The sequence below is a fragment of the Lasiosphaeria miniovina genome, assembly GCF_030549165.1.
Source record: "Lasiosphaeria miniovina strain SMH2392-1A chromosome Unknown B0T26scaffold_2, whole genome shotgun sequence".
Taxonomy (NCBI): Eukaryota; Fungi; Ascomycota; class Sordariomycetes; order Sordariales; family Lasiosphaeriaceae; genus Lasiosphaeria; species Lasiosphaeria miniovina.
Window position 1 is genome coordinate 2,971,650 of NW_026848221.1, and position 13,345 is coordinate 2,984,994.

Consider the following 13,345-nt stretch of genomic DNA (forward strand, 5'->3'; position numbering starts at 1 on the left):
GTCTGCCGTAATTGTTTCATGTTCCTTTGGGCTGGGCTTTGGGTTGGGGGCTTTATGTATTATTGTATCGCAATATTGTTTTCGCAGCAGGTTATGGGAGTTACAGATGGCACCCAACAGGTGTTTGCTAGTTTGGGGTAGCAACGGGCGTTGTTAGACTGGCCGTGTGCGCGACCATCTCAGTCGGGTTCATCAGCAGGGTTAGGAAGAAGTCTGCTACGCCTTCGGGGATCAAGTTGAGGAAAAGGCTTTCCAGCACCAAGTTGAGAGAAGGCTGTGTCTGCACCGAGAAGACTGGCTGTTTTTAGTTTTGTGCAGAACCGACACGTCAAAATACTATTAGTTACCTTTGCTTCTTTAATCCCGGCAGCCAACACACTAATACTCTGTACAATCTAGGTGGTGATAATAAATCGATGACGGTATTAGTTGCTCGAGCTAGTGCTATCCGAGCGGGAAAAGAACCCGAGTGCTATTGAGTGGGGATGTGATATTATAGGGAGCGTGCTAAATATAATGGGGCAAAGGAGAATTCTTGAGAAGAAAGAAAGAGAGGGGAGGAAGCGGCAAAAGCAACCAATCTGACAGTGCCGCGCCAACTGCTAGTAGTAAGAAACTAGAAAGGGAATATGAAAAGAGAAAGAAAGGGGGGATAAGCCGTGAGAGTTGTGAATCTGAAACGCCTTGCTAGTAAAAAGAACTCCGAAAAGGAATGAAGAGTTATAGAGGTAGCCGTGAAGTGGTAATCCCTAGAGATCTAGGTTGATCCTCAACCAGCGGCATATACCAGGGAACCAGTGCGTATACCAGAATTGGGAACAAAAATCACAGTAAAGACTACTATTTCTTCGTCCTAGGCTTCTTCGTTTGCGTACCACCCTTGGAGCCTGCCGCCTTGCTCGTGTCTTTTGGCGGCTGAGTAGTGTCGCCAGTTGACTTGCCCTTTTTGGACGGCTTAGCAGATGGATCAACCGCAAGGGGTTGAGGGAGTTCAGGGAGTTGAGGTGCCCACGTGCTCGTGCTGCCGGACGGGCCGCCACTCCGGGGAGGAGATGGAGAGTTGCCGGATCCATTGCCACTGATTTGCCTGGAGTGGGAACGGCTGTCGGACGATGGGGTACCACGGGGCCTCTTTGAAGCGGGCCAAAGGGGGCTGGGAGACCTGAAGGCGTTCAGAGGGGGGTAGTTGACGCTTTGATTTGCATAGTTGCTGTCGTAAGCAGCCTCATACCAGTCATGCGTACCACCCTGTCCAGAACCTGTGCCTGGGATTTCGGGTTCCGAAGCGGGCTGAGTTGCGGGTGCCGAAGCGGGCTGAGAACTGTGGTCTCGCGGAGAGTCTTGTAGAAAATTGGGAAGACTTCGGGGATCGGGAGAATTGAGGGCGCCAGGATAGGGGCTGCTAGTGTTGGTTTCATTCAGATAAGGGGGGTCGTTGAAGTACGAGCGCGTGTCATAGGCATCAGCGCCATACTGCGTGTTGATGGTTTCGGGTGCCAAAGCTGCCTGAGCATTGCGGCCTGACGAAGCTTGGCTAGGGCTGCAACTTTGACTGCGACTTGCAATGACACTGGGTGACGGGCGTAATTGAAACGGCTGCGTGGCACTTATAGTACTGGGCTCTGGAACGCCCTCAGCTGGACTGCCACGCGCGCCATGCCCACTTGGTTGTCCGCTTCGGTGTCGAGCTGGACGGTGTCGACCTGGAAAGTGTCCATCCTCATCCATGGCATCTCGCTCAGCCGCAGCATCCAGCTGAGCCTCTGTGAGGTCCCCGGCATCAGGTGAGTGCCGGGTATCGGCATGATCAGGAGTCTGACGGCTGGGCGGAGCGGGAGGAGGCAGTCCTTGCGTATTCTGCTGCTGCTGCTGTGGCCCGTGGAGCAGAAACTTGTCCAGAGCCTTATGGACCTGGGCAATCACTTCCCTTTGAGACTATGGATGGTTAGCGTAGCCATTTAAAGTGCTTTGGGCCTTTAGCTCCTGGCGCCTTTGCTGATGCTCGAACGTTGCGGAGGGCCGGCTCGCAGGAGCTGTTGGAGGCTGTTGGAGGCTGTTGGAGTACGTACAATATCTAGGTCATTCAGGTTCTCTGGCAACTTGCCTATTGACAGCAGGAGCGACAAGAGGATCTCGGCGCGGTCTAATAAAATTAGTAATCGACGACCTAACAGGATGGGAACTTCGTGGAGTATTATTGCATTAGATTCTTACTTACCTACACTTATAAACAGGCTGGAGGTGTCAGCCCCGTAATATGTGGTTATCAAGTTATCGAAGTCGGCTGATGACATTTTTTTGGATCCTTCAAATTTTTCTCCATGTCTGACTTCTGGCGCTGGGTGGCCACCCAGCCCGTTGTTATCAGACTATCATTGCATTTTTCTCCACTAGGCTTTCGAGGAGGGTTATGTCGAACGACAACCTTGACTCCGTACCTGCTTAGGTCTTATCGAGAGAGAGAGCACATGCCAGGTTAGTAGACATCAATGATAAATATTGTGATAATGTGATCAGAGGAAGTGGCGGGTTAGGAGGGGGATGGGGGTGGCACGTCTTACCATCTATAACCCGGTTAGGACTGCTTTCCTCAATTTTGTGATGTTTCCTCCTTCCCAGGGCCCGCTTAAAACGGGTTCGTGTTTTTATTAGGAAATAGTTCAGAACGGTTTCGGGTTTTTGTTGTTGGAGGGTTTCCAGAACGCGGCGCATTAGGACCACGAAAAAAAGTTCCCACAGTATCCAGTTCCAATGGTCCTCCTCGCAATGCTTGTTCGGACATTGGATTTTATTTTCCCCGTCTGATTTCGGGTATCTAATGGTAGAAGCTCTGCAGTGCTCGCACGTGTAGGGGCCTTGATTCCCGGGTTCTTGTTTCTCGGGTACATTTTTCTTGGGTTATTTTTTTTGGGCATTATGGCCGAGTAGGGCTTTGGGCGCTGTATTGATTATTCGCGAGTTGTAAAGGAGAGGGACGGGTGAAGACGAAGACTTGCTGGCTTGATGATGATGCCGGAGTGAGAAAGGAGAGAGAGGAGCGCCCTCTTTATACTGGACAGCGGAAGCTCGGGCAACCTCCAGATGTGGAGTTCTCGACTGCCGCTGGAAGTCTTTCTCTACTTGTGAAACCGACTACAAGAGGTCACTGATTGTCCATGGATCGTGTGCCGCTTTGGGAAAAACAGCTCAAGTTTCAACTGGCGGAGAATGACCAGGCACAGCTGACCTTGGATAGGGCGGTTTAGCTGACTGCGGTAGGTCGCTGTCATGAGATTGCCGCTGTGTTACAGCTAAGCGTCTGCAGTTACGAGATGGCGCCCTTGACATTGAGCAGGGGGGTAGCTGTTTGAACCCTATCGTAAGATGGCTACCTGCTTCGCACCTCAGTAACGGCCAAGGTGACCTGCCCACCTGACGGCATCAGCAGTCTGTAACAACATTCCCGGTCTGTCCCGTAGGCGTAGACCATGTTGCAGAGATTCTAAACCACCATGAACTCATAGATCTGACCTCCTGGGTCTCGAAAGCATGCACGTGGTGACGGGGTGTGAGCGAACAGCCGCGGAAACCAAGACCCGTTTCTCAGACGTCTTTGCCTAAAACAGCACCACAGGGGACTGATACTTTGGAATTGGCTGTTCGTGCTGGCTGACGGTAGTCGCCAGACCAAGACCTGAAACATTGCAGGTAAGACGAAATTACAAATAAATCGAACTGAATCCAACCAAATTCCATAGTGGCAAACGGTCTCATTTGAAGCATAATAAGGATTCTAATTAACGGCGTGGATAAATCTAGTCTATCCAATAAATGATCACCGTCTACCTGGGTACCGAATTCATCGATCGGGCGCAGAGTGCCAGGCAACAAGTCTCTGTTTATCTGCCAACCCAAATGGCGATACGGCTGCAACCCGAAGAGCAGAAAACAGGAAGTACTTACCTTGCGTATCATATCAACGTGGACACGGAAAGAAAAGGGCCCTAGTTGTCGAAAGATTAATCTGAGAATTGCCAGGCTAATTGTTATATAAAGTAAAGAAAGAGAAAAAGAAAAAGAAAAAGAAAAAGAAAAAGAAAAAGAAAAAGAAAAAGGAGGCGTATATTCCGAAGAGCGCCGGTAATTAGATGAGCAGTCACAGAGGGGCAAGGCCTCGATGTCTAGTTTAATCCCGACCAGAAGCAAATACTTCGGTCTAATTAAGTCTTCCTTTTTCTTTGGCGGTGGTACCCTTGTTCGTCGCGCGTCTGGAGTGTTGAGCATGCGCGCCTTGACTAGGTTGACAATTACGGGGTGTCGCAAAATGTTGCCACCAGCCGCACCACTGCTACCCCTGGCGAGAGTTGGGGACCCACTAACCCTCTACTGCCGCTGTTTCCACTACAGTTGGAAGCCGGAGGAAGGGATGACGAGCTCTTTTGGGCAACCAAATAGGGCCTTCATCCCATGGCAGGTCACAGGTTCATGGTTTCCGGTAAATTAGCCCCGTCTTGAGATAGCAGCTAAATATTCGGCTGGCCAGGAACAAGCGGGACAACTAGCAACGGATATGCTGTCGCCACTCCAGATTCGGTGACCAGTTGGCGGCGCTAAGCTCCTTGGGTGATTGAGCAGCTGAACGGCCTTTTCGTCTTTACATGGGACCAACTAGCTGTGTAACTAAGGCTTTCTATCTCCCTGGCTCCCTGAGTCGCAATTACCGGCACTCCGTGGCCCAGGAGCAGGCGCGGGCCATGTTAGAGGGATCTCCAAGTATCGGAAGATCACATTGGACCTCGAAAGCATGCACGTGGTGAGGTTTCTAGGAGCAAACAGCTTTACATACCAATGCTTCACAAGCCACTCCAGACCCCGAGCACCAAGTCCAGAGTGGTTCGGAGCTGGAATCCCCTCGGCACCGACACCGTCTGCCCGTCGCCATGTCAAATTCGGTCCGAGGACAATCTGCTCACGCCGCACCTCCCGCGTTCCGCCATAACTGAAAATCGGCCACCCGTCCTAGGAAAGAGGCACGATGGTACGACCTCCCTCACACATGGAGGCATTAACACTACAAGAGAGTACAATACGTATCACCCCGCCCGGAACGAAAAATGCGGCAGGCTACTTGACATGTCCAGCATGCTCGTGAGGCCTATTGCTAGTTGCGCGGTAGACAACTTCCTCGACCTGGCACTCTTGTCTGAGTTGCGTCGCCCCAACGAGCAGGCACCAGCGTCTTGCCACCCGATTTGTCGGGAGAGCGTGGACAGACAACATCGACATGGAGAGCGTCAAGAAGCGGTGTCGCGGCAGGTTGGGAGAGCTAGGGATGTCAGATGTTTGGAGATTAATGACATGTGCTGACATACGGAAGAAGAGACCGCCACTGCGCAGGTCCATTTCCGTTGCCATCTTCCAGCCCGTCCAGTTCCGGCCTGGCCACGAAAGCGGGAAATGGGCTTGTGAGTCAGCTTTGACCACCAGAGTCCCGGGCCATCCGCCACCGTCTCCCTCTGCAACGAATGCAGTATTTCGGGCGCAGAGTGGAAGAAGCGGCCAAATATTGACCAATCAGCCGATTGCTCCGTATGCAGCGATCACATGTCGCATAGTCTTGATCAAGAACCGGCGCCTAATTGGCCGGATGTCTTATCTGGTGTGGCACATTCTGGAGCAGTCTGCCTACAGCCTTGCGAGCTGAATGCAGAGTATAATCTACCCCAGGTTAGCTCCAGATACCACCGGCTACCGAAGACCTCTTTAACCGAGGACCTCTTTAACTACCGCGTGCAGACCCCCCACATTGCGTCAGTGATGACCATCCGCAGCGGACCTCCATGCCCATCCACGATGTGACGACAGAAGCAATGGAGCAAGAAACCATGCCACAGAACCTCACAACGCACGAAGTCTTCCCCACCCCAAACAACGACGCGTTTCTCGAGCACGGCGTGTACCAGGCCCTCGACCCAGCGCAGCAGGAGATCCGGCTGATCAGGCTCTACGTCGACGACGATGATGACGCCCCCATCCGCTGCGACCTCCTCCCACCAGTACCACTGGCGAGCGTGCAGGGGAAGTACACGGCCGTGTCGTACTGCGCGGGCGATCCGGGCACGACTAAAACGGTGCTGGTCAACGGGATCCCGTTCACCGTGTTTGCGAACCTGGCGCACGTGCTCGACGTGGCGCGCGACTTTTGGCACAAGTCGTTTCCCCCGAATTCCAACAGCACGACAGAGAACGAGTGCATCCTCTGGGCGGACCAGATCAGCATCAACCAGTTCGACCTGGCGGAGCGGTCGCACCAGGTGGGCTTCATGCGCAGCATCTACGCGTCGGCGGCGCGCACGCTGATCTGCATCTCGACGACGCGCGCCGTCGACACGCACGGCGTCGAGTGGCTGGCCGCCCTGCACGCCAGTGTCGACCCGGACGGCGACTTTTATCATTACTACTATGCGCTGGAGTACCACCTGCGCACCAAGCTGGCTGCCGCTTCTGCTGCCGTGTTAAAATCCGACTCGGAATCCGACTCGGATGACGCCGAGGCGGCGGACGGCGGGAGCGGGAGCGGGAGCGGGAGCCGGGGCGGTGGGCGGTTCGCCGCCGACTGGCTGGCCTTGTACGACATCTTCACCAGCCCGTGGTGGACGCGCACGTGGGTGTACCAGGAGTTTATCTCGTCGGCGGAGGCGCACGTGCTGTACGGGGGCGCGTCGATAGCGTGGCGGCACGTGGCCGAGGTGCTGCCGACGCTGCGCAAGTACAAGGTCGGCACACTCGGTTACCAGTACCGGTTCCCGGACGACGGGGGAGTGCGGGGCGGTGGGCGGCGGCTGTCGGCGGCGCTGGACGCGCGCGGAGCGGAGCCCGAGGTGCGCGAAACGATGGCGGCCGTAGTGGACTTCTTCATCCGCAGCAAGCTGCGGTTCGACCGGGCGGGGCCGTACGAGCTGATGGATCTGCTGGCGCGGTCGCGGCACCTGCGTAGCACCGACTGCCGTGACCGCGTCTATGCCTTCCTGGGCCTCGTGCGGTGCGACTACGGCATCGTGCCCGACTACTCGCCGAACAACACCATGGCCTCGCTGCTGGCCGACATGGCCAGCAAGATCGTCTGCCGCGACCAGCAGCTGGATATTCTATCGTATGCGTGCGAGGCGCGCGGGCCGCTGTCCGGCCGCCTCCCGTCGTGGGCGCCGGACTGGACTTGCACCAGCTGCAGAGAGATTAGATCGCGGACGATAGAGGAGCAGACAGCGGAGCAGACAGCGGGTGACGTACCAGCCATTTCCGTCACGAATTACGCCAGCGTCGGTGCTGGGGATAATAGTAGCAGCAGACTGGCTCTACATGTTGAGGGGTACTACATCGGCGCTGTTCCTGACCAGTGGGATCTCCGTGTTGTGTTCCATGATGTAGAGATTTTGAACGCGTGTGGTGGCAAGCTCCGGTCCGAAGGTGACGAGTTCTGGGCTCTGGTTGGCGCCCGTAATCCGGTTGTGCTGCACTGGTCCAGAGATGACGGGGCCTACCGAGTCATCGAGGAGGCCAGATTCAGTGTGCTGACCAGTCTTGCCGGTGTGGCACGGAAATATGGTCTCAGGAGTCAGACGCTTGTCATTATTTGATGCTTTCCTTTTTCAATGTGCAACTATAATGACGACGTTCCGACGTCTTAATATCAGCCATGAATTCAACGCGCGTCTCTTTCTGGTAATGACACAACTACCTAGATATTCGGTTAGCAACTTTGGTTCTGCCAAGTTGAGACAAGTGGTGAGTAAAATTCCCTTCGATCTCATAGAACCATGATAAGTCAACTGTCGTCTGGATAAAAGTCAACTGTCTGTCGAAGAAGATACGCAATACAAGCATTCATCAACCAAGGATGGTCCGCACGACTGTAAATGGACCAAGAAACAAAGATTGAAACAACCAACTGTGAAGGGTATCCAATAAAGACGCCCAATAAAGACGCCCAATAAAGGGGCGAAACTCCAGAGCAGCCAGGTCCACCATCGCTGTAAAGAATCAAATCACTCCACGTGCTGTCTGACGTCACTGCAACGTCCATTCCATCGCCGCCCGCAACTCGAGAGGCACGTTGTCTCTTCCTTCATCACGACAGCCTACTCGTCTCCGATGAGAGCAAGGCTCGAGGTTGACTTGCCCTTCTTGTTTTTGCCAACAACGACTGCCTCAACAACTGGAGAGGCGGACTCTGCTGGCCCGGCATCTATCGCCCCGTACGACGGGCCGGCGGTGCTGGTAGCACTGGCTCTGTAGGCACCGTGGTCGACATCGTCATCGGGATCGGCGGCATCCTGGCTTACCAGCAGGGGCGCGTAGCCTTGATCCTGTTTCTGGCCGGTCAACCACGCGGGCATGGTCCACTCCGACGGACCCTTGAAGTTGAAGCTAGGACCGGCGGGCAATTTGACGGAGGTGATTGACAGGCGCGGAACGCTAATGTTCGGGAAGGGTGGCAGCGTCGGAGCCGACACAGACTCAGCCCAAGGGATTGTTGGCAACCGGTCTGGCCGCACACGCTCGCCGCAATGCGGACAATTCGGCGGCACCGCCTGCCATGCCGCACGCTGCACTAGAGCTTTCAGAGCTAGTCCTGCGGCCAGCTCGCTCAGGGCCAGATACAAATGGATAATGCTATGGGCCACAACTGGTAAGTGGATGACATGGTTGGCAATATTGAATCTTGGCGGTTTTCACGCGAGTTCTTGGCGGTCACACGAGGCATCGATGATTGATGGACAGCGCGGCAGGCAAAGCATGAATCAACAAGGTCCAACCAACAGTATGCGGGACGAGCGAAATGTGCGACAGAAACATGGCGTGAGTTCTGGGTTGGCATTGTAGGACTAGCACATAGTATTTGAGGGCGAGAGTGAAGGGAAAAGACACAGAAAGAGACAAGACAAAAGCAAGCCGACTTACAAGTTGGTTAGCAGCGGAAAAGTGGCATATGTCCCGAGGATGGCCAGCTGGGGCCGCTGTCTGCTGTAATCCGGGACGCTGATCCATGTGCAGACCAGGACGGCCATGATGGCGGCGGCAAGAACCGCATCGGCGAGGAAGACGACGATGGGGTGCGTGAGGAGCGTGTACTCGGGCTCTGGGGGTGCCTGTGCCCCTCGCGCCAATTCTTGGCGGTCTGGAACTAGCGATTCGTGACCCGCTTCTGACGAAGATGACGAATAGACAGAAGCGGCGCGTTCGACGTCGCGGTCGGAGCCATGTCGACGGTGGCGCGATCGTCGTGTCTGCTTTTGCAGGGTGAGAAAAACGCCTGCCGCTGCAGAGAATGCTAGTGGCACCAAGCCGACGGCGGGAAGCGGCTCGCTGGAGAGCACGCCAGATGCGATGCAGAGGGGGAGGGCAGGCACGAAGGTCGCGGCCGTGACGATGCGCAGCTTGCGTGCTTCGGCCATTGGGCGGTTGGTTGGTGGGCCCGTAGCAGCTTCTCAGCTGCGCTCTCCGCCAGTTAGGTTGATAAATACCTTCAGGGCACTGGTGAGCGGTGACTGGTGGCAGCTCCAGAGAGCTGTAAGTGGCTCTTTCTTGCTTCGGCTTGGCCCTTTTGACAGTTTCGGGAAAATGTCGATTGACGGCAGGCGCGAATCAGCGACGGCGGAACAGATACCCTACCCACCTTCAGGGAAGGGGCCTCGATTCGCGTCAAAAGAGGGAGAACAGGATCTTGACCTGGATCAACGTGGAAGGCGCCGGGGGTGGTGCTTTGATGCGGTTCGGTGAATGTACGCAGCAATGCAGAACATTCACGGAGCTATCGAAGCCTTATCGGACGATGCTGCAGGCGGGACAGACCAGACTCGGGAGGAAAAGGGACGACGCGCCCGTGCAGCAGCGCAACTCGCTGCTCGGCACTAAGAACCAACCGCGCGCTTCAATTGGTGGGCGGGGTCTTTATTGATCCGTTGCGTTGGAGCTAATACCTTTCGAGCTGTAGTTTGGTTACAGGGGGAAGCGAATCAGGCGATAGCCAAGCTTGGCGCCGACTCACTCGCACTCACAGTCCCGGACTTTCGACATTTAATTGCAGGAAGCGATCACAGAGTAAGTCTACCAAGAAAACATCCAATTTCTACAATCTCAAGTATTTACAACTAAACGCCAGCGTGAGCTATCTTATTTAAACTTGCGGTTACTTAAGAGTCTAACAGATCTAAAGTTGTACGCGCTAAAATACCTAACAGAACTAAATAAGGCTGAACTTTATCGCTCTTACAGGGACACACTCAGGGTTCGGTTCCGTGAGTTAGGCGTTAGCTAACTAGGTAAGGCAGCCTGGGTGGGATTTCGTGGGGGAGACTCACGCCCCCCGACGGCCATTAAGTTGGAACTATTCGCACCCAACCTGGATCGAACAGCGCTGGCATCAATTCAATCAGGCCAAATATGAAGCCTTATTTGACTGTATTTGAGGCCCAAAATGGTGTATTTATCTGTGTAAGAGGCTCTCTCTGATTGGGTGGGTTTTATTTGACTTAATTGACGGAATTTGCCGCTCCACCAAAACAAAGAAATCGAGCCCCGAATGGCACCCCGAGACCGGAAAAAAGCCCTTGACCTTCAGGATCCTCATTTACTGGCCCAATTCTTCGTGCACATGAGGTAATTCAGGGTTTCGTCGACCATACTATGTCTCTGTGTGCCAAGGACCAGTTTTCCCTGGCTGAATTCCCTCTCGCACTCTGTTGACCTGTTGACATGGACGGTATTGACAACAAGTCAAAAGCCATCTTTGACAACCAGGCCCAACGCTCTCTTCTTTCCTTCCACCAAGCCAGTATATCATCCACCCGCCTGACGCTTTCGTGAAGGTATTCAGCTAGTTCATCCTTCTGGTTGGGGTCATCAGGGTCATTATGGTAGTCGTGAGTAATAAGATGAATCTCTCGACCTTTGTGAGGCGTACGAACCGGCACCGGCAGAGGGATGACGGCGTACTCGGCCTGGTAGAGATCCCGGAATGCCCTCATCGCTTCTTCGGCCCGCCCACCGCCCACCGCCCAGGAACTGGGTTACCCACTTCTCCTTATGCCCTGGGTGTAGTATCATAGCCGACCAGTATGCTGGGCTCTCCTCCATCAATCCAACGTATTCTCTGAGCTTCTGAATGGCTAGGCCAATGCTTGTTCGAAGAAAGGATAGATGATCATCGTCAAGATCAGGTGTTGAGGGCGGCGGGGAGGGTGGAGGGTTGTTTTGTAGGTCGGCAACAAGGTCGAGGGAGGGCGGCCTGATCTGGCCGGTCGGCAGGCGCTGGGGTAGGTCGATGGCCGAGTCTTCGAACCGGGCAGGAAGACTAGGAAGACGACGGTTACGCTGCGAACGTTGTGATGCTTCCCTAGTAAACAACACGCCGTTGTTATCGTCGTTGTCTATGCCGAATGATAGAGGCTGTTGGCTTGCGACTGTGATCTCTGGGTGGGTGTGTACCGGGCCGCCGGTAAAATTGGTGACGGCTTCAAGGTTCGGGTGCAGAGTTCAAAGGCGATCCTTAAGCAGATCGATTAGCCACTCCTGCGTAGCGAGGACTTCAGGAAAGGTAGCCGCGCGCCCTTCAAACCACTTCGTGATCTTCTTGAAAGGTTCAAGAATAGACAAAACAAGGGAAAGTAGGTGCCAGTCACTCGGTTGTAGCAGATCGGCGGCGGGCATACGCTTCCGAGGGTCCTTCTCGCTCTGATTCTTATGGCACCAGTAATCCACTTGGCTCTGTAATTGCACCGCGCGTTCGATCACGAAGAAAACAGAACTCCAACGCGTAGAATTATCGCCACAAAGCTGTAAACCTTCGACTGACCCGTCAAATATAGCCGTGCCGAATTCCTGTATATCTTCATCGCCAAGCTGATTAGGCGCGACCTGTAGGAAGGAATCCCGGCGTTGTGGTGGCCTCCGAATAAAGTGGACGACATTGTGAAGCTTTCCAACCGGCCCTCTCTTTCGCCACATCTTCAACAACGCTTCTTCCTGCTCGTCTTTCTGCTCGGGCGGTAACTGGCCGATGAAATCATCGTCAAAGGTTCTTTCGAGGCCAGTCGACTTGCTGAGAATGAAGGCCTGCGCTGCTAGGTTGAGGATGTGGCCGAAGCAACGCACACGACGCTTTGTGGCTAAGGAATCCCGGGAAAACCGGCCAAGGCCAGGAATTAACGACTCCAAGGTAGGTTTTACTGCCCAGTCGTTCGAATCCACGTTGTCACACTGAAAATAACCAACGTTATTAGCGAAGCCGTAGTCGTTGACTAGCCGAGAGATGTAGAGAGCCCGGTTCTCCCCGCTGTGAGAGCCTCGAAGGTGCGGCATTCCAAGCAGGTCTTGTTGTACGGCGCTGCCAACATCGGTGTAATGCACGAAGACCGCTAGGTAGGAAACTGTCGCGTTGGAAGTCCAAATATCGAACGAGAGATGCTTCTTGTATGGCGATGCGTCCAACCTCTCACGTAGGGCCTGTTCTTCAGCCTCAAACCTCTTTCGAATGTGCTCTCGTATGGTGTTTTGCGACGAAGGAATCAGGGCGGCTGTCTTCTCGGCATTCAGGTCCATGCAAAAATCACGAAATCCCTTGTGCTCAACGATGCTGAAAGGTAGGTTCGAGCCGACGACTAGATCGACGAGCTTCTCTTCCATAGAGAGCTCGTGAGGTAGTAAAATATGGCTCGCGCGCTTCGTGTTGACCACTTCAAGCGTGCGTTGCCTTTTTCCTGGCCTCTCAACATCAGACTGGGAATTGGGTAGGTATAATTTGTCGTCTTTTTCCAAATGTATAGTCGCCGAGCTTGTTGACTCTGCCTTGAACAGCTTCTCGCAATAGTGGCATTTCTAGTAGTATTCTATGACGCGTCGTTGATGACCTGGGCGACCTAGTAGCCGTGATCACGAATCCACGATGTCCTTTTTGGTGTTTTTCCTGACCACTTTTCCGGTATGAAGGACCCTCCCCTCTCGGTATTTTTATCCTCGGCCAATCCTTGACTTCAATTCCTGCTACATCTTTGAGATCTACTCCCTCTTCAAGGAGCGCATCGAGCTGTCTAGCTACTCGTGATAGCTTCGGACGGAGGGAAGGAGGACGATTTTCAGCGGTAGGGAGGCTTGTCGAGAGGGTCGTGACATCAACGGTGGAGGTATGTTGTCGAGGACTCGGGAGCCAAGGAAGTAGGGAAATCGCTGCAGGAAGGTAGGATTCGGTAGTTTTTATAGCGGTTGGCGATTGTTGCATTGCAGTAGCACGGTGGCACTCGAATTCAGGGCATTCGAGGAGTTTCCTGGGACTAGAAAATGTAGGGTTGGCCTTGGTCAGGGACTGCCC

The 13,345-nt window shown here is 54.1% G+C and overlaps 3 protein-coding genes across 3 annotated transcripts; 1 reads left to right on the forward strand and 2 right to left on the reverse strand.

Moving 5' to 3' along the window:
* Positions 1-127: 127 nt before the first annotated feature.
* Positions 128-1,805, reverse strand: B0T26DRAFT_747910 (uncharacterized protein; the record flags this gene model as incomplete). The annotated part of the gene is made up of 3 exons (XM_060444895.1): positions 128-294; positions 876-1,473; positions 1,617-1,805. The coding sequence occupies 3 exons, from the start codon at positions 1,803-1,805 to the stop codon at positions 128-130; spliced, it is 954 nt and encodes a 317-aa protein (XP_060300453.1).
* A 4,086-nt stretch (positions 1,806-5,891) lies between these two features.
* On the forward strand, positions 5,892-7,238 carry B0T26DRAFT_605173 (heterokaryon incompatibility protein-domain-containing protein; the record flags this gene model as incomplete). Its single annotated transcript, XM_060435807.1, has 3 exons — positions 5,892-6,493; positions 6,569-6,768; positions 6,850-7,238. Coding segments are annotated over 3 exons (1,191 nt in total), but the record flags the coding sequence as incomplete, so codon positions are not given.
* Positions 7,239-8,117: 879 nt separating this feature from the next.
* Positions 8,118-9,434, reverse strand: B0T26DRAFT_747912 (uncharacterized protein; the record flags this gene model as incomplete). The annotated part of the gene is made up of 2 exons (XM_060444896.1): positions 8,118-8,652; positions 8,941-9,434. The coding sequence occupies 2 exons, from the start codon at positions 9,432-9,434 to the stop codon at positions 8,118-8,120; spliced, it is 1,029 nt and encodes a 342-aa protein (XP_060300455.1).
* Positions 9,435-13,345: the final 3,911 nt, after the last annotated feature.